The 26,753-nt window shown below is 48.1% G+C and overlaps 5 protein-coding genes across 5 annotated transcripts; 2 read left to right on the forward strand and 3 right to left on the reverse strand.

Moving 5' to 3' along the window:
• Positions 1 to 809: 809 nt before the first annotated feature.
• GIQ15_06055 (uncharacterized protein) lies at positions 810 to 4,391 on the forward strand (the record flags this gene model as incomplete). The annotated part of the gene is made up of 3 exons (XM_033553472.1): positions 810 to 3,203; positions 3,282 to 3,783; positions 3,844 to 4,391. 3 exons carry the CDS (start codon positions 810 to 812, stop codon positions 4,389 to 4,391), a joined length of 3,444 nt encoding a protein of 1,147 aa, XP_033404616.1.
• Positions 4,392 to 9,056: 4,665 nt separating this feature from the next.
• GIQ15_06056 (GTP-binding protein EsdC) lies at positions 9,057 to 9,866 on the reverse strand (the record flags this gene model as incomplete). The annotated part of the gene is made up of 1 exon (XM_033553473.1): positions 9,057 to 9,866. The coding sequence occupies one exon, from the start codon at positions 9,864 to 9,866 to the stop codon at positions 9,057 to 9,059; it is 810 nt and encodes a 269-aa protein (XP_033404617.1).
• A 3,832-nt stretch (positions 9,867 to 13,698) lies between these two features.
• On the reverse strand, positions 13,699 to 17,316 carry GIQ15_06057 (DNA-dependent RNA polymerase II RPB140; the record flags this gene model as incomplete). The annotated part of the gene is made up of 1 exon (XM_033553474.1): positions 13,699 to 17,316. One exon carries the CDS (start codon positions 17,314 to 17,316, stop codon positions 13,699 to 13,701), a length of 3,618 nt encoding a protein of 1,205 aa, XP_033404618.1.
• A 1,246-nt stretch (positions 17,317 to 18,562) lies between these two features.
• GIQ15_06058 (uncharacterized protein) lies at positions 18,563 to 20,248 on the forward strand (the record flags this gene model as incomplete). The annotated part of the gene is made up of 1 exon (XM_033553475.1): positions 18,563 to 20,248. The coding sequence occupies one exon, from the start codon at positions 18,563 to 18,565 to the stop codon at positions 20,246 to 20,248; it is 1,686 nt and encodes a 561-aa protein (XP_033404619.1).
• A 764-nt stretch (positions 20,249 to 21,012) lies between these two features.
• Positions 21,013 to 26,523, reverse strand: GIQ15_06059 (chitinase; the record flags this gene model as incomplete). The annotated part of the gene is made up of 15 exons (XM_033553476.1): positions 21,013 to 21,119; positions 21,192 to 21,233; positions 21,425 to 21,640; positions 21,702 to 22,497; positions 22,573 to 22,624; positions 22,700 to 22,729; positions 22,787 to 22,890; positions 22,960 to 23,526; positions 23,862 to 23,933; positions 24,262 to 24,753; positions 24,863 to 24,933; positions 25,005 to 25,170; positions 25,234 to 25,308; positions 25,458 to 25,552; positions 25,860 to 26,523. The coding sequence occupies 15 exons, from the start codon at positions 26,521 to 26,523 to the stop codon at positions 21,013 to 21,015; spliced, it is 3,549 nt and encodes a 1,182-aa protein (XP_033404620.1).
• Positions 26,524 to 26,753: the final 230 nt, after the last annotated feature.

Genomic DNA, 26,753 nt, shown 5'->3' on the forward strand with positions numbered 1-26,753 from the left:
GTCGACTGGTAGAGCAAACCTGGTAAACCTGTCTCAAATGTCCCTTCTATTGGCTTTTATTCATGTGGTGATAGTTATCTGATCGCCATGCTGCTTCCTGTCACTTTGACAAATGTCGAATACTCGGATAGCAACTTGGTGATCAGCGGGCTCATAGCCACCTTGGCAGCTCGTAACTTAGGTAATTATATGGAGTATGTTCTTCCATTATTGAATTATACGCTGGTTCTGCTGTCAACTCTCGGCCAATTAAATCTATTCTTACCTTAATATGGTTGGTGGATTGTGTACGCATACTTGCTATACCTATCTCGAAGTATGCTCTAACGCCTTCTCTTAGGCTTACTCTAATATATTAGGCTTCAAAATTAAAGGTGATCTATGTCCTAAAGGCCCATTTGTTAGGTTTTGCTCCCGAAGCTGCTCCTTAAACTTTTGTACCTGCTCTGTACATTGAAGTGCCATCTTCTAAGTGTCCTCTATCAGCCTGGCCGTACAGCCAATACAATATAGGCTACTAGGATTATTACTATTTAATTGGGAAGCAGTACAAAACTTCCTGTAGAATTCAAATGATGGAGCGTATTCAGGTTAAGGACGCCAAGAGGCTATACGAGTATTTAGGCGCTTGTACAAAAGGGGTAATTTCCTCGTATACTCGATGACTAAGATAAACACGTGATATTTCGGATAAACATATTTCCGTCAAGTTCTTTGGGCCGAGTTAGGTAAACATCCTTTTTGAGGTAGGTAAACTTATCAAGTCTCAACTTCACCTGAGGGTCTACAGCAACAGCAGCTCCTTCAAGATGTCGTTTACTACTCCCTACAGCCCAGGCGCTTTATCAACGCCGGGCAAGTCTCGGAGTATCAGCTCGAACATGTCTACGACACCAGCTGGAGTTCCGCCTTCATCGGCGGCCTCATTTACGCCTGCAGGACCTCCGCCATCTTCTGTGTTTGGAAGCTCACAGCCAGGTACCCGGAGATCTTTGAACTTCTCTGACAGCCGGTTCGACCAGTCGACCAATTCCCAAGCAGACCGCGATCGAGAGCTTTTGTCCTTCTCTACTACCTCATCCAATTTCCCGATCGATTCTCCTTCCTCCAGCTATCTGTCGCAAAGACACGCCAAGTCACCCCTTCACAACGAATTTAGATCTATACTCAGCAAGGGCAAGGGAACGAGAGGACCATTCGATTCAAGCCGACACATACCAATGTCTCAAGACGACGAGCCTGGTGCCACAAATGGACGCGAGCCCGAAGTCAATGGGATTGGATGGTCACCAAGTAAGGATGGCGGTCCTTTCAGCAACTCACTTTTCCCGCCAGCCGCCAAAACTCAACATTCCCGCCTATTGCGAAAACCATTGATATACTCGAATCCAACTAGCGCAAAGCGCGCAAAACTCGATGAAAGCTGGATACAGTCAGCACCTCCAGGCGACGACCAACCTCCTAAGCAGAAGAAGGACTCCAACTTCCCGTCAATTATTAAGGACCTTGCTGCAAGAGCAAGCCTGGCCTCGGTAGACGAACCGAGTGAACTGTTGCTGGGTATGGAGGACGCCATATGCCGCATGTACGACCAAGTTCGTGATCGGAATTCGGATGATGACATTGTCGACTCAAGTCTTTCAGCTGTATCTGAAGAGCTTTCGTCCTTGTGGCAGAGGTACTCTCCAGGCGCAATGGAAGAAAAAGACGGCATTCCTCGAACTGGTGGAATTGGACCCGGCGAGTCATCACCAGCTATTATGAAGGCTGTATTCTTGAGTTCATTGCTACTACAGCTTCACCACCCTCCGTTGCTTGACTCAAAGCTCAAGGATTCCAAATCGACTCGTAGTGTGTTCCGCGATCTAGTGATGAGAGATGAGCCTCTACCAAAGCTACCCATACCTAAAGTGCTATTCAACTGGTTATGGCGGCACCACAGCTCGGAGACCGTCCGTTTGGAAATGCTACAGGACATTCAACCCAATCCCACCGCCTCTCCCATGTTCTGGAATTTTATCCTCAAAGCTGTAATGCACGCGAAGTTTCAAGATGCGATAACACTCTTAAGCGAGGCGGACTTCAACCATGCTAGGACCGCGATGGAGGATGGATATGAGCAGCCAGGATATCATGGGTCGCAACTACAAAATATCCAGCAGTGTGTGAATAAAGCGCTTCAACTCCTTAAAACGTGTCCGGCTGTCCAGCGCGAAGATTGGGATATCAAGGGGGTAGAATGGACCATGTTTAGGAAACAGCTAAACGCTGCAATTTTAGAGCTTGAAGACATGGCCGAGAGCGGTGGCCGTGCACAGTCTCCTGAGGACGATGATGACGGATCCTTCGTCGCCTCACACTTCGGCATTTCACGTCAACGTCCGGATTCTCTATCGTTTAGTCACAGTGCACGTATGGCAGAGAGCCGAATCCCTTGGTCAGTCTATCAAAATATCAAAGCCATGTACAATATCATGTCCGGTGATGTGGAGAACATATTGAATCGCTCCGAAGATTGGGTCGAAGCCACTATCTCCCTCACTGCATGGTGGGATGGTGATGATGATAGCGATGTTTCGATGGGTGGAAAAAGGAAAGCCTCGATAAAGCGCCGCTCTCAGGCACCGCGGGCTGTCGACTCCAACATTGAGGAGTCATATCTACGACGCCTCGACTATGCTTACAGCTCGGTCACCGATACACTGGGCTCTGACGGCTTCCAAATTAACTCGATGAACCCTTGTGAGGTTGGTCTGGCCGCTGTATGTGAAGGGAATGTCGAAAGCGTGCTTAGGCTTTTGCAGACTTGGTCTCTTGCTGTAAGTGCTGCGACAGCTGAAATCGCAAATTTCGGCGGCTGGCTTGCTGCGTCAGCAGGATCTGAACCAATGCGTGGATTCAATGAAAGCGACCTCATGGTTCTCAGCTATGGGCAACCTGAAAAACCACTTCAAAAGGATGATATTCTCATCAACTACGCGAATGGCGTATTTTTACGGGATCGTCTTGGAGGCCCAGGGGCTAGAGAAGGATGGGAACTCTCCTTGGAGATGCTGAGTCGCCTCGATGACCAGGAGGTAATGAGAACCAAGGTGAGAGAGTTGATGGACAAGGTATCTCTAGATACGGCCGATGAAATGGACAAGGCTGTGGTGCTATGCGCGGAGGTTGGTTTTAGTGAAGAAGGCCGACGTGTCTCAGAGGTATGTTTGGTCCCTGAAAATTTACATCCAATACTTTCCACCTCCGATTGGACATGGACTAAAACATTCATTATATAGCGATATGGTGATCAAGTGGCGGAATCATCTGAAAATTATGGAACTGCCCTTATTTGCTATGCCCGGGCTCATTGTTCCAGAAAGATTAAGAATGTGATCGACCTTCTCACATCCTTCTGTTTAATACAATCCAGGGCATATCCTGCCAAGGGTCAGCTGGATGATCAGCTCCGTTCACTTCTCTATGATCCCTCTACCGCATTGTCTGCCATTGCATCGGTGGACTCGGAAGGGGCCGCAATGCTCCAGTTTTACTTTAGCAGCTATGCCACGTTGCGATCTTATTACGAAATTCGGGACGAGGAGGCCAATCCTAGTTCAGGCCAGACGCCTAAACATCGTCCGCTAGCGCGGAAACGAGAAGCTGCTGGGGCCCTTGTGGCTGTTATCCGAAGTGCGGCTGATAGTATCTATGGCGGACTGTACGACCAGGACAGGCAGTCCGCAGCCCAGGTTGACGGGTTACTGGTCTTACTTGGCGAAGCGCTAGCGCTCCTCGATCGTATGTTTAATCTATGCTCACTTTTATGTTTTTGATTAGCGTGCTAACATTGGTAAAAAGCTGATCCAAATCACTTCCTGAACATCGATCAACAACTCACTATACTTGCCGCAATTGAGGACCTCCAGACCGTTACAAAACGGGTGTATGAGCAGTGTGAGGCATGCCTTCAGTCAGCTCTATACCACCATTTGCATTTCGACGAGAGCAACAAAACGGGCACCAGCAACTCATTCACTGATGTTGGGTCGTCGATGTCTGCATCGTTCTTCGCCATGTCGCCCCAAAAACTGCTAAAGAAATCCATCTCATCGACGACCTTGACGAGCGGGTTCTCCCTCATTGGCAGCGAGATGCTGGAAGGCTCGCAGACGATCGGCGGATCTAGGGAGATGGGTGATTCTGGCGTTCTTGTTCCTAAATCAGGAGCTCCCGGCAATAGAAACAAGGTCAAGGCCAAGGGCAAGCAAACCGAAAGCGAACAGATTCATCGCGGGTGGGACTGGAGAGAGAAGGCTCCCGACGGTGTCAAGGGGGAAGACATCTTAAGGAAGCTGAGACTATTGCTTGCTCACGGAATGGCCTTTGGTGCATTGGATGGGGTATGAATTTAGCAGGTTGGGAAAGATAATAAACAATTCAAAAGGAAGAAGTGCAGGCGCGGCGAAACAACGGGGGAGATGGATTACTACTCTGTACAATTATTGATCGTTTATTTTTGATGATATGTGTGCCCGCCTGAATGAAGCGAGCGGTCCGTGGCTGATTACATTATACTGCGGGAATTTCGTTCCCCTCTCCCCCCCAAAAAAATAGCGAACGTGGCCTGAGGTAGGTATGGAATAGCGAAGTGAAGCTATTGACTCGGTTGACTGATAATTTGCCACCATTGAGGCAGCGTCTGAGAGCGGAAGATGCATACCTCGAGCATCACAAGGCAGACTTGGGGAGGTTTCCCATACCAAGATATGCAGCCAGCCAGGCCAAACCTGGGCAGCTCCGTCTAAAGAGGATCCCAAACATGCACAACATCGGTTGAAAGTCAAACCAGCATGTTTCGTTCATTCTCCGTCTCTTTCCCCAACGCTGCGAACTAAGGACCGAAGTCGTTCGTTACGTGGCTGTGTCGCTAGTTTCATCGTGGCTGAGAATGCAAGGGATGGAGCCTCTACCGCCTAGTCGGGCTAAGTGAAGCGCAGGGAGGTCCCATAGGGCTGAACTGTATATATCCTCGTCCTCGTATCATCATCCCGCTATTCTCGCTCGTCGCCGAGATTCGTAATCGGCTTCCGTGATAGCTACGTCACTAGATTCCTTTCATCACCATCGAACCGGAATGCCAGCGCGCAGGTAGGACAGCGTAAAGAAATATCGGTGTAGAAAAATATCGGTACAGGACGCTCCAGGTAGCCAGCGTCTGTCTCACCAGCCGCAGGAGGGACAAAAGTCGGTTGCAGCCACAAGGGTAGAGCCTCGGTGATGCATGCCATGGATACGTATCTCGGCTGCAGGACTAGTTTGATGCTCGCACGAAAACCGAACAGGGCGACATCCGGCGATCATGAGAGCTGAAGAACCTGGCCTAACAGAAAGTCAATCACGGTGCTAAGTAATCAGCGAACATCACCGTCGCTCTGCCGAAAGTCGATGTTCGCTTGTATCGTGGAGTTGCGATGTCTCTCGCCAGCCTTGTTTTCGGGCGTTGTTCTTTTTTCCCCGTTTGGACGTGGCTGATCCCGTGACCAGCAACCTCATCCATCCTCGCATCCTCATCCTCAACATCAACATCCAGACATCAGAACATCCAGACATCCATCGACGTCGACATGATCCTCCCTCGTGGCCCCCATGTAGCACAACGGCTACTGCGCAAGACATCGCATCTGGACTCTGCCGGTTTCATCGTCCCCCGTCACTCCCGGACACTAAACCTGTGGCTCTGTTTAGCTTTGTAAAATGGATGGGCAAAAAAGCATAGCCAATCCTTCTCAACCTTGACTGGCTTTTTTCTTTCTTTTTTTCAAATCTCATCTTCCTAACGGCCTTTGGCTCCGGCCAGGAAGTCGAAAAATGACACAGCTCGCCGGATAACTCCGCAGACAGACCTCGATTCAACCTCACACTCCGCTATCATAGTCCAGTTGGATGCGGGGGGGCTTTCAAGCCAAAACCCCGTTGATGCACCTGGTGCATGATCCCCACTGCGCTTGAGTTGCAGACGATATCGCTAATCCCACCGTGCATCGGTCGAGTCACCTACTCCTTCACTTTCAAGCTGGACTCAGGCTGGAGCTGGGAACTGTTGAGTTCCATCGGTTGCTTCTGCTGCTCCCTTGTGGATCCAAACTCTCTCCTGCTCCCACGCAGTATTCGGTACCAGACCATGGGACGGGGCGTTCGCTTGTCAATAGGTCATGTTCTCGCGTCCTCAGGGCATGAATCACCACCTGAGCAGGCTTGCTGGCTTTGTTTCCTAGCTTGCAAAAATGCCTCTGGAATCGGAATCCTTCCCCCCATTATTTTTAGGGCTTAGGCTGCCATGCCATGGCCCGGCCGGCCCAACCCGTATTAATCTTCCTCCATATACTCGCTCACAAAAGCTAGCTCGGCGATGCCACTTGCTCATTGGGTCCTGACGTTATAGTAGTATACTTATCCCATCTACCGACCGTCCGGTATCAAGGATATTTATATATGGACGTGCGGGTTACGATCTTGCTGCCTTTCTTTTCTCATCCAGACATCTTCCGATCACTTGATTTTCTGCATCCAACTCTCTCGTTTCATCAGTGTGCTTTCGTTGTTCTTCGATTCTATTCTTTCTGCTTTTGACCAAAAAAATTACATTGCTTGCTCTCACCCTAATCTCATATCCTCCTGTTTGCTTGTGGACAACCGGTTTACCATAGAGCAAACGGATCTTCTTTCTTTATAACCACGAGACACCGCCACACGTTCTGCAGCGTATTAGTTATTGCATTATTTATTCCTATTTACTCTCCTCGCTCGCGGCAGATTGTTGCAGCACAGCAACTCTCAAGGCTACAACCACACGGCTCCTGCAAACCGAGACCTTTTTTGTTTGCTGCCTAAAATTGACCTACAAACTACCAACCTTATCCACGCCATACCTTCATACCGACTCCCATTCAACCACCTCTAAAAATGTGTTATCAACTGCTGGAACTTTTCTCCGTCTGCCGCTGCCTACATCATCGCCATTCAATCGATCCGTGTCAAGCATACGGTCAGCGAGGACACGTTGTGCAGGAGAAAGTAGTCCTGGTTGGATACACTTGCCCGAAGCATTCTGTACAGCAATGTGGCACAAGTGGAAATCCACGAAGCTCGAAACTCAGGCCCGACTCTGGGTATTCATCCAGCGGGAAGGGCCCTTATCGGTAGGGGATGCGATAATCCTTTTCTGATTTCTTCCTGTTATCTTCCGAAGGGATATCGAACAGAGGTATGATTTGTTTATATTTGGGTTTATATCAGTCTTGGGCGCAAGGATATGTACTGCTTTTCTTGTTCCTTTGTGGTCACTAACCTTGTTGACTCTCAATAGGTCTCGGATGGCTCTTTATTACGACTACCCCTTGCACAATAGCGCTGGAAGCTCTTGTGTATTTTGCTCTTGCCCTTATCACACCCTTCGCACCTGATATCAGGAGAGAAAACAGTGCTCACGACTTGTACGGATGACCAGGCCATGAAATACGATCAGATGAGCCAAACGAAGAAACAGAAAAAATAGAAACATTTATGCCTATCGCAGAGCGATGAAACGACAATAACTGAAGACGAAAATGATCGAAAAATATAATAATAACAGCAACGAGTTGGTGTTTTTGAAGGAGTCTTTTTCATGGTGTTTCAGCCCCGAATTATACCCCCGACCTCCTTGTCTGTTCAGTCTCCTTTTTTTTTTATCCTTTACTCATCTTTTGCTTTCCTATTTCCTGCCTTCCTATTTCTGCCTTTATTTGATTTGATGCAGTTATCATGTTTATCTCCCGTGTACAACTATTCCTGTTAACCTTTTCTAGGCCCTCCTTTGAGAGGACGATGCACTCTACACATCCTCCCGGAGGGGATGACATTTCATTTAGCGGCTTGTACGCATTTCATTAACTTCAATCTATGTTTTACATACTTGCCATTGCCGGCCCATGGTATGATACATTCTGAGGGATGCAGTCGCAATGATGACAGGAATATGGGAGTATTTTGGGGAATTTGTACCGGATATAGATCCTCTCGATACCTCTTATGTTACTTCGATTTGTCAGCTTTTATCCTTCAAATTTTTTTTTTTTACAATGTTATACTCTTTTGTTACGAAATAGCAGGTGATGGTAATGAATCCCATGCAGGGACGTGGGTAGGGAATACACTACATATCAATTATCTCTTTAATAGTAATCCTCAGATCGAGGTTATCAAGTCTAAGTAATCTTTCTATACAGAATACGGGGAAATATCATAATCAGCAAATGTTATTTTTCTCATTTTCATATTTACTTATTCCAATATCACGATTCTGACATGAAATGAATGACATGTAACCCCTTTCGTCTTCCGTTCATGCACCGACACAACATCATGATACTCATTCTTCATAATCAAATAAACATGAAACATAAAAACAAATGGCATGACTTCGTAATTAGTGCTAGGCCTCTTATCATACACAAATGGAGGTGCTGTTTCCCGGCATCCTTTAGTGCAAGACATGAGTAATATTGATAAAGAGAGGTGCACAAGTGTTGGCGAAAGTGGATTGGCGGTCCTTACAGGGTAAGGAGGAATCCCTTGTCAAGAGAGTGCGTCTCGTCCAGGGGGGAGAGGCGCGGGTAGTCCTGGGGACTGGGAGAAGGAGATGCTTTTTCACTGGCTCCTTCGTTCCCATGCAGTGTAATTTGGCCGATGGCTGCATGGGGAGAGGAAGTCTCCTTCGAGAATGCGGCGGTTTCACCCGTGGCTTTGGCTCTCGCGACGTGGGATTGATTTAGCATTTCGTCATGCGAGAAGAAAAGAGGGTGGTTGTCATCGATATCGTCCCGGATAAAATTGAGCGGCAAGGTCCCATGGGAAATTGCAACGGGCGGGACCAAGACGGTAAGACGACGTTAAAGAAATTGACACAAAAGCAAATTGCATTGAAGAAGGCATGAAATCGATAGAAACGGCTTCTCATCCATCGTTTCCTATCGCAGGTGTGAAGACCGTTGAAAGACACCTTATCCCCTTGAAGAAGCTGACTTGACTGTTTACCTGCGGACGGCGATGTGTTGGCGGCGAAGCTGGGTGCGGACGTTCTTGTACTCTTCATCAGAGCTGCAAGCCTCATCAGAGTCGTCAGAGGAGTCAGATGGGGAATTGTAGCCACATCGGCGTCCACCACAGTCGATCTTGACCTTCTCTCCGCTGCGGGTGATACCGAATCTCTGACAGCTGCATGCAGAGTCGAGGTCGCTGAAGGAAGAGACGGAAGATGGTGAGGTGTTGTTGGAGCGAGAGGAGAGGGAAGAGCCAGAGGACGATGGTGGGGAAGAGGAGATGTCGGAGTCGTCGTCTGAGAGATCAGCGTTTCTGAATCTCGCGGTCAGAGCATCTACGGTTGGCAAGTCTTGGTAGTTGGCTTCTCGGATTTGGCGCGAAGCGTATGGCTTGGATGGACGTGGGTGCATGATTCTGGATGGAGACAGGGCACGGCCGACTGGTACGTCAACGCTATCGCGGCGAGGCTTGGAGGCGGGAGCAGACTTGGTCGAGGACACGCGGGGAACATCGAGGATGTTCAACTTGCGACCGGTGGTTGGCTCGACGGTGAACTCGGCAGCGGGATCATGGGAGACGTGGTAACCATCCATGATATAGTAGTACCAGTAGCGAGAGCCGGGGTGAAGCATGGTAGTCTGGAAGCGGAAGGCTCCCTGCCACGAACCGGGCTTGGACTTGGAGGCCGAGGAAAGGGGGAGCTGGCCCGCATAGTTGTCCCAAGAGCCCAAAAGATGGACGGTCTTCACGTTGGAGGAAGTGCGAAGGGAGAAGTTAAGCTGGATAGCGGTGGAAGACATGTTGCTTTGTTGAAGTTTTTTTAAGTTCTTTTTTGTGTTTTCTTTGGGGATAGTCTTTTTATTCCGGATAAAAAGACGGTTGGTGGTGTATTAGGGGGATGGTCGTTCAAAAATTATTAAATATTATAGAATGAATGGTGAGGTGTAGACACGATCAGTTTGTTGAATGGACGAAGGTAGCTAACCGGAGCTTCCTTGAGGCGTCAAGTCAAAAAGGTTGAAACAAAAAGTGCGTTGAAGGAAGCGGGAGTAAAAGTTGTAAAGAAGTCACACGAGCTATTAACGAAATCGATTCGGATTGCCGGACCAGCGACAACGAGTAGATAACGGGAGGGGGGTTGTATATTAAGAGTGCAAAAATAAAGGGTGTAGAAGTATTATGCTGAGAAGAGACCGGCTCTGTAAAATTCTCTTAATATAGGAATAGCTCGAGGACGAAGGAAGAACAAAATTAGGGGACGAAGAGAGGAAGGGGAGGAAGAGAAGAGAGAATGGGCGCGGTGTTGGACGGTGTTTATATCTTGCATTGACGAGCGAGCGCCGGAAGCAGCGAAGGCCCGGGCGGTGGGCAGGAGGGTGGGGCCCAGGACAGGCGGGCGGGTAGAGACCACTGCTTATTGGCTGTAAGGTTGTGGGTACCCGGGCAGGGTGGAGCAAGGATCAGCCAACCAGAAGCCGCAGATGCGAGGGTCGTGCGCCAACGCCTATCCTGATCGGGGATATGTGGATCCCATCACACTGCATGTGGCCAATAATCGTGTTCGGACTTCCCTGCCGGTTGTATTTTTAGCAACAGCGAGGGGATGTACCTTGCCGCAGAGATCTGGTGGTGGGGTACTTGCCATGTCTATACTTATGTACTTCACCTCATTGTGCCGTCCCTGCCACGTCCCATCACACTTCCCTAGTGAATGCACCACCAACCTCGCCCGGCGCTCCCAACAGACCAAATCTTTAGCAGGCAGGCCTCCAATGACGCCGCAGGCTCGCAGTCGCCCCTCTGTCTTGCGACGAATAGCGAAACACCTGTATTGGGGTTGCCAGGGGCGGACGAGCTCTCAATAGAACTGCTCTGCATGCATAACTTCTTCTTCCTTTCGAAGTTTGTTCTAGTGGGCCGGTACCACCTTGCTCTATGGCCTGCCTATTGATCACCCGGATAAGACAAGGGTAGAGATACCGCTGTATCGTACTATCGTTGGAGGGCAAGAAAAATTAATATACCGCTGCGCTGCACTGCGGCTCCAAACACGGTATAGCTCGGGCAGCTTGTTGCATGAAATCCATCACGTTCAGGCCCGCCACCCTGGCAATTAAGGGTTGCTAGGGATACCTGGGATATATACTTGCGTGGGAACGATCAATATCGAGCCGCCTTCCCTGCAGAATCAGTTTTTATTCATAATGATATAAACACTTCTTCACGTGGAAGGTTCGCTAGAAAGGTTCTCCCGTCCGCTCAACCCATTCTAGGCTGGTGCAAGCACCTCTTTGCAAGGTATACATGTAGTTCTCCGGTCAATCCATGACTGCCTCATGCATATATAGCTCCAGATTGAGATAGCTGCCTGCCGCTGAGAACCATATCTGGCCTTCTAAGGAGCAAAGTCATTAGCAAACGTCTTCACTAAGAGAGTCAATCCACTCTGAAGGAATGTGGGAGTGCCAGATCGCAAGTTAACCTCCAAAGTTTATTGGTGAGTTGGTCATGAGTTCAGTATCGACTGCATAAGAAAGTCGAATATGTACCTAAAATTTAGCAAAGTGGCGGGAACCCGTATAGACGAAGCCCATAGTTATCTTCATGTGTGCCGATTTCGAAGGAAATGTGTATGTGTATGCCATTTCTCTTCTGCAAGCCGTTCATTTTGCTTTCGCCATGGAGGAGAGCCAATGGCAGATTTGGCCCCCAAACCGATTTAACCTGTCAAGTCAATCAACCCAGCACCCAGGCTCGGTAGCTCCACCTAGTTCATCGAGTAATTCGCTAAGGAGACTTCGCAATCCATGCACAGGCACCCTGTTTTCTGCCGTTTTCTCCAATCTTTTTCTCTAGGCGGATTATCTATCCGAGCCTTGTCAAGCGGTGTTGCCTCTGCTTCTGCTTCCTCACGCAGCCTGTGCCTCGCGGAAGTGTTTTCCTGCTTCATTGAATGCCTTGAGGCATCGCGGCCAGTATGTAGGCTGCTTTATCTTTGGGTATTTGTCGCCCCAGGCCGTGGAGCGGTTATCCTGATATTGATAAAGGGGCCAGCGCAACAACCAACACTCCTCTGGAGATCTTCAATCAGCTGTCCGGCGATCGCCTATCAGACGTTGTCGGTGTCGTAATCCTCGACTACGATCTCAGGTCAACCCGCGGAGTGATCTGGTGCGAGTTGTGCACTGCATCTGCACCCGCGCGATGGCCACGGGCGAGAATTTCAAGGTTTCCTCTCGCCCGTATCGGCCCATCGTTGTATCGCCGTCGTAGGGAATGTGAACAACACACCGGCATTCTTATCGCTACTTTGTAGCATACTGGCCGTGTTCGCTACATAGAGCATCTCGCAGAAACGGAAACCTCTACCGGAAAGGGACTGTGGGAAAACATGGCCAACGAAAGCATCCTAGATCGTCTCACCAATCATTAAGACACAATTAATACCCCTATTTAGTAATACAAGCCCTTACTGACGAATAGCTACGCCGCTAAATCACTATACCCTGGTAGTAGTACTCACCAATACCGATCAAGGAAGTCCGGGCTATTCAATATCGAGGGCAAACATCGGTGGCACCATGGACAGTTAATGATAAACTATCAACAAAGAGCAAACCGGAAATTAGGCATAACTATGTTAGGCGTACGTAACTGTATGAACCAAGAATGTTGGTAACTAAGTGAAATCAAGCTTCAGGCGATGGATATCGCGAAACCAGGTACCACCTTTGATGACATCTCTGATTTCCTCTAGATGAAGAGCTTACATGGCCATTTCATGGTGCCAAAATATTCCCAAAATATCTGTGGCATTGGACCCAGAGAATTTTATTGATGTTCTCCAAGAAGAATAGAGGACAAAGAATCTACCGCTTATCATGGATCCTGTTCACGAGGAGACATACTAATATCCCTAGTTTTATTTTGTTTTGTCTAAGTGAATCTAATAATGCTAGTTCCTTAGTGGCTATAGTAGAAGCCGTTAAAATATATAGGTTGCTTTATCAATCCTCACTGAAATCTGATTTGCTAGATATCGCAACAGACTAGGCCCTTTTTTTTTTAAGAAAAGTTTGCGCCTTTTTCTTTCCGTCCGGGTAGCAGAAATATTGTATGACAGATTAATAGAAACTCGCAAGGCCATGAGAAAGATATTGCTGAAAACACCGATTGTATAAGAGCAAAACTTGACAGTAGAAAGACGAAGGGAGAAGAATGCGGTTCGTTTAAGACAAGGAAGAGAAGAGAAGAGGGATTGTAGCGTAAAGTAGATTAGACCAGCCAGGGTGGCCGCAGTACTATTAGGAGGTCTTCAATAACTGATCGAAGGAGTTTTAAGTTCGTGGTAACTAGAGGAAGGAGACATGTGTTCGACAGTAGCCCAGTCCCTTATCGGATAGATACACCAGATCGTTTGGTGTACATGCGAGCTGCAATATTCATGGATGCTAACTCTTGGAATAAGAGCTTGGCAGCATACGGAATATGCACCTGCGAAATCTTATTCTTGTTTCTGCACGCTCGGCATTCGAAGTCGCCCTTCTTTACCTTGCTGTTCATTGACATTTACGTTAGCCAGTTATCCAATATGCTTATCACGACTGGTTTGTATGGTTAGGGAGGGAAGACTTACGCAATAGGTGTCATCAATCCACAAATGTCGCAGATATGTACCCGGAACGGATCAGACACATCAAACAATCGCTCCTTCAAAAACGAACTAGCTCCGTGGGCAATCATGCAATCGCGTTCCATCTCTCCGAATCGCAGACCACCATCTCGAGCACGACCCTCCACTGGCTGGCGAGTCAGGATCTGCGTAGGCCCACGGGCACGAGCGTGGATCTTGTCGTCCACCATATGTCGTAGTCGCTGATAGTAGGTAGGCCCCAGGAACACCTGGGCGACCAATTTCCTTCCTGTGTGTCCATTGTACATGACCTCGAATCCACGTGATTGATATCCATGCTCGCGAAGCAAGCTCGACACCGAGTCAACAGTGACGTCGGTGAAGGGCGTTGCATCACCTTCATATCCACGGAGGGAGGACACTTTACTCAACTGGCACTCAATCAAATGGGCAATTGTCATACGAGACGGGATAGCGTGGGGGTTGATAATCAAATCGGGCGTGACACCTTCTCTGGTAAACGGCATATCCTCATGTCGGTATGTAATACCAATAGTACCTTTTTGACCGTGTCGAGACGCAAACTTGTCACCAATCTGAGGAATCTTCGTGGTTCTCATCCGTACCTTCACAAACTTCAAGTCATCGTTACTCGTGGAAACAAGAACCTGGTCGACAATACCACTCTCAGTACTTCTCAGAGGAGTTGAGACATCCAGTTTAGTGTGCTGTTTCGTTCGCTGGCCAAGTTCTTCAGCCTCCGGCGCCAACGGCGAGGTTTTTCCAATGATGATATCCTCACCGGACACGCGAACTCCCGGTGACACGATGCCGTCGTCGTCGACCTTGTCGTAGGTCCCGTGTTTCATCCTGAGAGTGTCCGATCTCATCGGCTTCTCAAATCTCTCAACCACTGTCAAACCGATCATCTTCTCAGAGTCAGTATAAGTTCGGTAGAACAAGCTTCGGAACAAGCCACGATCGATACTGCTTTGGTTCATGATAACGGAATCTTCCTGGTTGTATCCGGAGTAACATGCAATAGCCACAATAGCATTTTGACCGGCAGGAAGTTCACGGAACTTAAGGAACTCCATGGATCTCGTGGTTGCAAGAGGTTTCTGCGGGTAATAGAGAATATTCGCCATTGTCTCCATGCGCTGTTCGAAATTTGTGAGGAAAACACCCATGGCTTGTTTACCCATAGCAGATTGGTATGTGTTACGGGGAGATTGGTTATGATCGGGGAACGGAATAATACTCGCACAAATGCCCAATATCATACTGGGATGAATCTCACAGTGCGTCCAGGTGTGAGCCTTTTGGCTTAGAGTTGATTTGACACGACGGTTGCGGTCTGTAGTATCCTCTTCGGGCATGCCATAACCAGCCTGGTATTGTTTTGATGCCTCCAGATCTTCGGGCGTCATGACAATCATGATAGTTTCTTCTTCTTCTGCATCCACATATTCAACCACTCCGGACTTAACGAGGCCATCCCAGCCAAAGTGTCTCTCCCTCCGTTCCTCTGGATCAAGATCTGGTGGAAGCTCCTTGTCTGCTTCAAGTTTGTGAATATGTTCCTTTACAAGAACAAGGGACCCGCTGTTTTCACTCTTTGGGTCATTGTCAACCACAAACAGAGGTCGACACACACGCCCGGCATCCGTAAAAATCTTGAACTCTCGGTCTCGAATATCCCAAACCAAACTGACCTCATGGGAAATCATGTTTCGTCGTCGCAAGGACTGGACGGTCCCAACAAGATGTGCCGGGTCCCTGTGTACACCTACCCATACACCGTTCACGAACACTTTTGTCGAATTAGGTGATACCTGAGGTTCAAATTCTTCCAGTACTTCCATATTGCGCTGAATCATGAAATCGATGATCGGCTCGCTCGGGGTACCAACGGTGATGTAGCACATGAGTGCTAAATTCTTGACCAGACCACAAGCTTGCCCTTCGGGCGTCTCAGCAGGGCAAACAAGACCCCAATGGGTGTTATGGAGCTGTCGAGGTTTGGCGATCTTGCCATCTCGACCGATAGGGGTATTTGTGCGCCGAAGATGGGAAAGTGTAGATGCATATGTATAACGGTTAAGCACCTGTGAGACACCTGCCTTCGAGCTAGCGGCTTTCTTCTGCTCACCCCAGTTCCCTGTAGCAAGTGCGTATTTGAGGCCACCTGTGAGGGTGCTGGCTTTGACACCGATGTTCAGGTACAACTGTCTGCCGGTCTCGACACACCTTTGGACATATTTATAAAGATCTTTGGTAAGTCTCATAAACAAAACTCGGAATAAGTTCGCCAGTAGAGGTCCCGCCAAGTCGAGGCGCTTCTTTCCAAAATGATCTCGATCATCCACATCACGACGTCCAAGGGCGCACTGGAGGAGACGGTGGACCATGTAACCCAAAAAGAAGGCCTTGCGAGTCTCACTGCCTTCGCTCTGCGATATATGAGGAAGGAATTCCTTTTGAATGATGTCCCTGGCATATCGTACTCGCTTCTCTTGGTTCATGCTCATAGGTGACGATCCTCTTTTGCTAATAAAGTCAAGTGCAACATCACGGTCTTGGATAACGAACCCTTCTTCAATACATGGCTTAAGCATTTCTAACATTGGCGTGTCGTTTCGGTCGTAGCAAATGTGGTTTAGAATATCTTCATCAGACACAACACCGAGAGCGCGAAATACGACGACAATGGGAATATCGGTTTTGATGTAGGGTAGGGTCGATCGAATTGTCGGGCCAAATCCGCCCTTAGCACTGTCGCCTTTGGAGAAGAGTTTGATGGAAAGCTGAGAGAGGATTCTGGAGCCCTTCTCTACAGCACTTCGAATTTCCGCAACGTAAGGGGTTGGACTTGGAGGGGCCTTCTTGAACACTTGCACAATATTTCCAGCACTTCGTTCTTGCGCAATCAAAACCTTTTCACTTCCGTTGATAACGAAATAACCACCTGAATCGTATGGGCACTCGTTCCAGTTGTAAAGGGCTTGCTCGCCGAGGTCCTTGAGGATGCAGTACTTTGACTTGAGCATAATAGGCATTTTTCCAATGAAAATGTTTTCCTCCTCTGCCTCGTCTTCAGAAGCTGGTTTCCGTTCCCAATGCAAATATGTTCCACGATTCCGCCTCTCTTCATCACCCTTCTCTTCGACCTCTTCCTCCTCGTCGTCCCTTTCTGATAATAGGCGCTCCCGGCCTTCCATAATCTTTTTCGAAATACCGAGGTAGAGCGGACTAGCATAGGTGAGATTTCGTAGACGGGCTTCCTGAGGCAACATAATGCTGGTTGCACCATCTCCTTCTGTCATGGACGGCCTAGCCAACATCACGGTACCAAATTTGAGCTCATAGCGGCGTAAGACGACGGGATCCTGCTCATCGTCACCCGGAGGAACTGTTTGATCGAGAGTAACCTGGCCCTGCTCCTCTACCAGCTCTTGCATCGTGGTGGAGATGAATTCATCGAAGGAGTCTAACTGCTGGGAGACCAGACCTTTGGACTCGAAAAATGCGGAAATCACCGTCCAGCAGTCTTCAGATGTGATCCCCTCCTCCGCCTCGTAGTAGACATCGTCTCCATACTCGTCTGCGTACTCCATGATGGATGTGTTGCTGGCCGGAAATTCGGTGCGCGCGCGCCTGGTTCACCGATCCCCAAAGGGATCTAGATTGAGCAGCCAGATATCGACGGGAAGCAAGGGATAGTCGGCATAAATATAATTCGTTCACGTCTGCATCAGCGGAAGCGAGGTTGCGTCGGCGGTGGTTTGGTTTGCGCAGGTGAAGCTCCGTCATGGAAGACCTCACTGAGCCGCCACTGAAATTCCCGTTTGGGCTTGCTTACCAAAACCGGCCAGAAAAACGCGCTACTGTCACGTGATATACAATCACGTGTAATACTCGAGCTGGCCGAACTTAAAATTGACTTGACAGAAAGCTTGAGATATAAAAAAAGACACTGGTAAGCACCACACTTTGCGGCGTCTGACGAGGTTTATCTGAGCACTCTTAGCTAGGCTTTATCTCTCAAGAAACTGAATGAAATAAAAGCTACAGCTAAGATGGCAGCTCACCTTGGGCTCGGGTTGAAGCCCAGTTTTATATTATATACCCGGATTTTGTTCCTAAGACTGATGGATCTACTTGGAATATCCGTCTACATCAATATTAGAATGGTGATACGGTCACACATTTCCGACTAGCTATCTAGAATAGATATATCTATAGGCCTTATTTTAAACCTACTATAGATAAGGAGAGGCTTCCGACCAGGCTAGAGGTCAACAACACACAATAGGGCCTAGTACACCTGAGCCATCAGCGGATCCGCAGAAGGTATGAGCTGTTTTCTCTTCCCCCGAAAAACTCTGTACGTGCTGTAGGGAGGTTGTGCATTGTAGAGTTGACCATCAAAGGAGTGACTGAAGAAATAGTAAACCAATTTGCAAGGGAAATCAGAATGCGAAGTAAAATTTTCTGCCTCCGAACAGCACAAATGCTGAAAATCCTCAAGTTCTGGGCCTGTGGGTATATCTGCTGAAAATACAACAGTCATTTCTTCCTTGGTGAAATAGCAAGTGATATTCGAAAATCGCACGTACCCAGTGGATCTTAATGAGACTGCTTTAATTGGCCTCTGCCGTTTGAATCCCTGGACAACTATCAGTGAAATGTACCCGCTAATAATAATAATATCTACATATAGGGCCGGCTTTAGGCAAATCATCGCCGCGTATTAGAAGAGCTCCGCCCCGCCAGCAAGAAGATATATATTCAACGCCCTTTACATTACACCTCACCACTCTTTTTTCCCTTTACCATCGTTCAGGCTCCCAAGGCAAGACAATGGCATCCTCACCTGTTGATAGCCTAGTTGCTCTTCCGCTGGAGATTTTCCAATATATTCTCTCCTACCTACCTAATCCTGATATCAAAAATCTACGCCTGACTAGCTCGTCGATAAGTGATAGGGCTCATCCGCGATTGGACCGAGCATTTCTATCCGCGAATCAGCGCAATATCGAAGTGTTCCGCTCGATAGCCAGCCATGAAGTGTTCCGCCGGAGGGTCGTCGAAATCATCTGGGACGACGCACGGCTACAGGAGGAACAACCACGGGAGCGATACGACTCGGACGATGTATACGCCCGCTCTGGGGACCTGTGCGATTGCAACAATGGCTGCGACTGCTGCTCGCCGGATAACGGCTGTCCAGTATGGTTCGCGCGCGTGTGTAAAGAAAATATCAAATACTTACTTCGTCGTAAGCACCGGGATGTAGACAGGCCAGACCATGTCGCGCGGGATAGGCAGGTCGCTGCAGAACTTCCTCTCCGGGAATCGTGGGAATATTATCAAGGCTTAGTGCGAGTACAGAAAGCAGTGCTCGCGTCTGGAGCAGATATTAGTGCTTTTAGATATGGGCTTGAGCAGTTCCCAGCACTAAAGAGAGTTACTCTTACCCCCGTTGCGCATGGCTGGCTATTCGCCCCGTTATATAAAACACCGATGATCCAGGACTTCCCATACGGCTTTAACTACCCAATCCCTCGCGGCTGGCCAATACTTTCCCGTGGAGAGAAGTCAATGGAAGCTTGTCCATGGGGCGTCAGCAGTGGCGAGACGCAAAAGAACCAGTGGCGTGGTTTCCGAGCCGTTACGCGCGCACTTGCGCAACAAGCACACCACCACCATGTCTTGGAGTTTAGTGTTGAAGTTAACCAGCTCTTCACTGGTGTAAACTGTCGCATCTTTGACCAGCCATGCCGCGAGTACAATGATTTGGTAATACTACTCCAGAAGCCTGGCTTCAGTCGCTTTGATATATCTCTCCTTGTTGGTGGAGTGGAACATGACGGTTGGCCATGCTTCCGTAGTGGCCTCCTCTACAGCGCCTTGGCTGGAGCACCGGACCTGCAGCATATCTCCCTGTGTACTGATGTCTACCCTGACCCTGATGGACAGGGAATAGAGAAATGGAGTGGTGGCTCGATCCAGCACTTTATCCCCCTCCAGACTATTTTCCCAGTCGAGAAGTGGCTGCGGCTGCGGCACTTCGGCCTCTCAGGTTTTCTAGTTATGCAGGACGACGTGTTGAATTTGCTAGCGGCATTACCGTCCACTATTCGATCAGTCGAGCTCAGCTTCCTACATTTTCTTGACCGTGGGGGTTCTTATATGGAACTACTAGAGCAGATGCGTAACACCCTTCGCTGGCGTGACAGGCCATTAGAAGAGAGGCCGCAGGTGCTAATTGCAACAGAATTGATCTCAGTACAGGATGGCCGAAGTGTTTGGGTGGACTGCGAGGTGACTGAGTTCCTATACAGTGATGGGATAAACCCCTTCTCGTGCGGGGATCCAAACCGTATCTTGAACAATAGTGGCATGGGTACTGTTAGAGATGCCTTTGAACCAGAGCATGAGAGGCCTCTGCTGAGCCCAAGCAAGCTAGCGAAGCTAGGGTGCCGGAAGTGGTCGCCTACTGGCACCATGTTGTCAAGGCCGCCCTACCAGGCAGTGGTTGATTAGTGAATGAGCTTGCTTTTAAGGGGATAGAATCACTACTATGTCAGGCCGAGTATGGAGGACGAGCCTTCCTATCATTCTTTGCCCTTTCTATACATTTTTGTGGCATATCCTTGTTTAACGTGCTATTACGTGCATTCTTTGACTATCAAATTCTAGAATATCCAGTGTCACGTTCTATAGTTTAAATGTTACTATAGACGAGGTGTGAGATGCATAGTACTTCCGCGCCGAAAGGTGGAGGTGTTGAAGATACGTTTGAATATCGATGGAGCAAGAGAGGCGACAGAGCCAGCCTTGAATAGGACTACCATGGAGTATATAGCCACCAAATAGTATTGTATAACGGGTTTCACAGACATACACACATATATATCTCAAGTCTATGAGAAGCCTGTGTGATACACTTGGCAGGAAGGTGTAATACGGCCAACTTGCGAGTTGACTAGATTTATGCACCCGTAGGGTCCATGTTGTTGCACGTTAGGGGCAGCCTAATCGTCTGTCGGTTTATGAGGCGATTGGTAACCCACTGGCCCGTATACGGGGCCCTGGGCAAGAGATTTAGAGGGCCGGAGCTTAAGATGGAATAATATTAGTAGTGATGCGCGAAATGGGGGCCGGGGGGTTAACAAAGAGAGCAGCGACACATACTGAGCGGTTAGATACATGTGGTCGAAGCTTTCCCGCGAGCGGCGGACGAAAGAGTCTAGTGCAGTGCGGATATAGACCTTCCATTCATTCTGTAGAGTTATGTGTCCGTGGTTTTAACGGTACCACGCATCGAAGCTGCCGAAAAGATCATAGAGAGCCTCATAGGTGGCACAGAACTTGTCCCATATTTCCTGGTGGTTTAGATATCCAAAAACCAGCCCTAATGCATACAGGGGTTAGAGATGCTAGGTTTGTAGAGATATTGGGGCCGCAAAAGAAAAAATGACCTTACCCATCTCTTTGACTGCCTGGAGCTGCTCATCGTCATCCATAGCTGCATAAGTCAGATGAGATGTCAGTTCGTTTCCGGTGAACATCTAAAATATCAAACATGTGAGTACGACAAAAGCAGGGATAAGCCACACAAAGCATGGTAGTAATAATAGTCGAGTAAACATAGACTCCCCTTCATCCGGTTCGGCCTTGCCAACAAAATAGCGAGACGATCCATATGATGTATGCTACCCAGCTCAGCGAGCAGGAGCTGCATGAAGGAGGCAGGCCTATTGTCGAGTTGCCACGGAAAGTTCACGCGGTCTATCGGCAGTATGAACTCCTCAATCCAGTCACAGTCGAGGAGTGACTGAGGGTTTGTTGGCACCGGCCTTTGGTTTCTGACTTGGCCCTTGGATAGCCACTCGAAAAAGTCACCGATAAGCTGTCCCTCGAAAACATGCTCAGCTACAAAAGAGTCAGCATAGGATCTTGAGTAACAGTTGAACCGAGATTATATCCATCTTACTCTGGTAATTTGCTCGAACCAAGAGGGCCCCCGTGCCACTCAAATCCCTATAATCATGATTCATCAAATTGGTGACGCCCCAGTTCTCGCAATCTGCCGTCGTGTTCCCCCAGTACCGCGAGATCGAGTCCCACATACCGAACTCAATGCCCTCCCACGGGTTGGAATGACTCCCAGAAAAGGCTGGGTATCGGTAATCACCCTTATCGTAGAAACGTTCCCCACACACGGACACCACTTTATACGATCTCGTGGCCGTCCCGGTTGCCCTCTCGCTTAGTCGGTGGAATTCATTCTCGCTGTCAGGCTCAGTGGTGGTGTTATTCCTCTTAGTAAGGGCAGTGCTGCTTCCGAACCCCCAAGGCCAGATGCCGTCTGGCTCATTGCAGCCATTACAGGCCTCAATAGAACTGAGGCCCCATTCAAGGTCCATGCAGACGCAGCCGCAGCAGTGCTTCTTCTTTTTTTCCTTTTCCTCGTAGTCAGGACCACCACACGCGAGGCAATCATCGCAGCTGAAAGCCTGTGCTCCCTTGTATATATCTGCCACAGGCTTAGGAAAGAATGTTGTCAAGCCCACGGGGTCCTTAGGCGATAACCCCCATCCAGGCAGCTCTATCACCCCTATCTCGCCCCGAGTGGCAAGTGCCGATACATTAACTTCGGGGGTAATGGATACGTTGGCAGTATTTGAGCTCCAGCTGGCCTGGCGAGAGTCTGGCTCAGCCACGAGGGCTGCTCGTGGGATACCCTTTATGTACTTGTTTGGGTAACACTTCGCGCTGCGTATTGTTTGCTGTGCCGGCTTGTTAGTATATCCACGGTTAAACAAAAGGAAGAGGGTTTATTTAGGGTTGTATTAAAACGATACCTCATCAGGTTCAGCGTTGGATAAAGTGACGTCCTCCCAGCCGATTTTTTCACTATAGGAATAATTAGTCCATCATCCCCTAACAATCTCATTCGTTTCGGGATTTTCCAGTTTGGGGCGAGCTTACGCGTTTTCAATCACTGGGAAGACGTTGGTTCTAATCGTTCGGTTAGCGACTTCGAAACATTGGGGTTCAAGGTGTTTCGCAACTCACCCTACTAAATAGTCCGCGCATACTTCTTCATAGTCCTCCAAGTCGTGGTTATATTCAAAGGGGTGATATCTAAATTCGGTCATGGTGTTAAAATATACTGCTAACTGTAAAGGATTGAGAATTAATATCAGCTTAGTATGGGAAAGCTGTGTTTAGCTTAACAGAAAACTTACATCCGTTATCTCTGACACCACCGGGAATGATTTTTCTATCTCCGGAGGGAACAAATAGTACGTAGCCCTTAGGCCAAAGGCAATGTAGGTTCCTATAGCAATTTTACCGCCGCCCTCCGGGGAGGAATATAGAACGTTGGTGTCCGGAATTGAGATCTCATTCTTCTTGCGCGACTTTCCCCACCCACCGTGCATATCTTCTGGGGGTGCTGGAAAGAACACAGTAAGGCCAAGGTCAGTAATGGTCCTGGTGGTAGCGCTACCGTCGAATGAAGCTATGCCGTCTTCCTTGTCACCTTTCTTAACTTCCTTGGAAGTGGCTATCTGGTAGGTGATTTCGTAGTAAGGGTCGAAAGAGACCCAACCATTCAGGTGAGCCCGGTCAGCTTCAACAGTGTGTCCCCCCAACTTAACACGTTGACCCTCGTTGAAGGCCGGGTTGCCCTTATTCGCACGGCTAATGTCAAAGGAACCGATACCGCCGACACCATAGGTCAAATCAGTCTGGCCAGTGACTTTGAGGAAACTTTTAGCTTGTTTAACTTGAAGGCTTTCATGAAGCGTTGCCTATATGATGCACCTCTCTGTTAAAACTAGTAATATACTCTCGAGAGTTATAGTATTTAGAAATGGAATACCAGCAGCGCTCTGGTAGGGTTTTAGGCGAGAATAAGATTACTCGGACATAGGCAACTCACTACCATAGAAAATCCTTAGTATAGCTTAGTATCTATACTACCTTGGACGTAGGCGCCGACACCCTCGGAGAAAGTTTCATTGAAAGCTGGACACGTTTCTTTGGAATGCCAGAACAGAGAGGCGCTTATATCTGCTTTGATTGTCTCCGCGTCCTTAGGGTTATACTTAAAATTGTTCGAGTTGGTGAGTAAGTTCTACCATACCGAAGTCGTCGGCGCGAAGAATCTCTTTTGTAAGTTGCTATATTGGATGCCAGGGGAATTGACGACTGTGTCCTAATAGCCTTTAATATTTAAGTAGTCAATCCGGATACTAGTGTTCTTCGTATCCCTTCGAACGAGCTTAAAATTAAAATCAAAGGAGAATTCAAAAACCTGCGATGTTGGTTTCCCCTTAGATAATATATCTTCTGGTATAGATTGGTCTGCTGTGATATTAGTGAGATGGTATCCACACTTAAAAGGCATTAGCCAACTAACCTTGAGAAACTTTGAGGGAGACAGCCCTGGCCACAGTGTTTGGAGCACACTAATGCCTCGAATATATCTTGTTAGAATGATACTTCGCTAGAGTAACGCAAAAGGCTCTGTTGAGATTACTAACATTATTTGGCATTTCCATAATAGTTCCCTCAACCCCTTTCTCCATAACACGGAAACATCCCTCGACGTCATCATGGAGACAAATAACTCTGGCGCTATAGAGTTTGTCGTCCGGCTGATTTATCACATTATCTGGACAGTCGAGGAAGATAAACGGTTTTGGTTTACCCTCACGTTTCCTCAGCTGGGTGATAGCATACGAGTCGCCACTGACAAGAAGGAAGCCAAATGATGTTTTGTCGGGTTCCGTTTCACCTGCATCTGCGAGGCTACTAAAGTTGATAATTCCGTAGCTGATCTTTGAATCCTTGGGTGGTAGATACTCCTTGGGGAATATGCGCTTAAGGTCAACGAGCGAGGAAGGCCGATCAATGGGTGGGAGACTTTTTGGGTCTACAATAGCCCTAAGTGCATCTAGCCCACTATTATCAAGGTCTATGGCCCATATCATCAGGTTTGATAGTTCCATACGATTTGCGTAGTCAATCTTAGACTGAAATGTGCTAGCGTCATCAAAGCTGCGATTCACCGAGTCAATTCCATACATAAAAACACTCCAATGGAAGTGGTACTTATGAGATCCAGCTATTGCCATTATATACCATATACTTGACGGCGGCGGCCTTATCCAAGTACGCTGTCGCGCCAGTATTCTGCAGAATATCGGTGACCTCTGTGGAGACAAGTTAAGTAAGAATCTTTCTTTCACTACTTGCTGTTCACCTCTTCCTCTCTAATACATACCACGATATGATAAAATGCCGGCGCTGTTGGTACATTTTCCTGTGGTTCCAGGGCCGCTGAAGCCGCATCCCGGCTTCCAGCATGACGGATTCTCTAGAGTAAAAGATCGACCATAGAAGGCTAGCCTAAGCACTATACTTGATGGCTCAACATTCCCACGCCAGAACTAGAATAAAAAAATTAGTCGGGAGCCTTCCAGGTTCGATTTACACCGACGAATAGCACTTACAAGGTCAAATGCGAGGTCAATCTCCGTCAAGTTTGTATGTGCAAGGACGTTATTTCCGATAGGATTTTGGCTATCCTAAACGCCGTGCAGGTCATATGACATCAAGTTGATCCAGTCGATATACGGCTCCATATCTTTGAGATAAAAGTGGTGAAGATACTAGAAGGATGTCGGGGTAGTAAAGGTAATAATATAGTTGTGGTCGCTGGCTTTGATGGTCGCACGTAGTTCGCGCCATCTGCAGCAGAGCCACCACGATCAGTGGCGCCAGGATACTCCCAGTCTGTGATGTTAGCTGATTGCAAGATAGTGATATATCCTGTTTGGGACGTCAGTCAGTTAAGATTCGGCTCACCAAAGTCTAAATATAGAAATCAAACTAATTAGCCGCTAATAAGCATATTATTGGAATAAATAGGCGCCCAGCCAAGCAATTAAAGCGAAGCTACGTAAGTATTTAAGCGATTTACCAACACCATCATAACCATATTCAGAAAAGCAACCAAGTAGATTTTTGATAAAGGCAACACGGTTTACTGCAGACAATACCATAGTCGGGAAGACACTCTGCCAGGGCCCAGGATCAGAGAAAGTCCAGCCCCCCAAGGCAATCACTATCTTAATACCTGGGTTGCGCTCCTTCACTTTTCCAATATTGCGGTACACATCTGGCGACACAGTGTCCATATTAGTAACCCGGAAGGCTCCATCATTACTTATGTAGCCAAATGCAATATTCAGATGGGTGAGCATGGTGACGGGAATTGATCCAATGCTCATGGTACCGTAGGGATGGTCCGTGTTCCAGGCCTCCCAGTACCCAATTACCCGCTTTTGGACGTTTGACACTGCCGCCAAGGGCTTCGGTTGCTCGCAGTTGGACTGGCAGCCTTTACCACAAAAGTCTGAGGTGGTGCCGCAGAAACCATACTCGGAGCAGCAGACATTAAGCGGGCAGGTTCGGTTAGACGCGACGGTTTTCTCGCCGCACTCTGCCTTAGCATCGCAGTTGGACTGGCAGCCGTCGCCGCAGGACTTGTCTCCATAGCCACACCAGCCACTGGGGCCACAGCAGGCCCTGTTCGAGCACGGTTGATCCGGGCCACAGGAGTAGTCACCCTGGCCTACCACGCTAGCCACCTTGGCCAGAGTGGTGGCCAGTATAGAGGATGAGTTATTTGGACTCGAACGAAATGCGGATGCACAGGCGAAAAGAGAGACAGACAGAAAAAACGACAAGAAAATAGCTTTAAGGAGTGACATGGGCCGCGGCCGCCTTAATGACGCCATGGCACAGAGAAGGAAAGTTGTATCAAGGATGGATCATCTAGAAGGGTGAGAAAGGAGAAAACACAAACAGAAAATATGTGAAAGGAGCGCGAGCGATGGATTAAGAAAAGTAAGATGTCCTATTAACCAATAGAGTAGTGTTTTAGCTAGCTAATTATATAATTTAGAGACTATCTATAAATATAGAATTCTAACCCTATCTAGAAAGTTTATTTTATACTAAATAGTCT

Source organism: Arthroderma uncinatum (genome assembly GCF_011692745.1).
Source record: "Arthroderma uncinatum strain CBS 119779 chromosome Unknown scaffold4, whole genome shotgun sequence".
In the NCBI taxonomy this organism is placed as follows: Eukaryota; Fungi; Ascomycota; class Eurotiomycetes; order Onygenales; family Arthrodermataceae; genus Arthroderma; species Arthroderma uncinatum.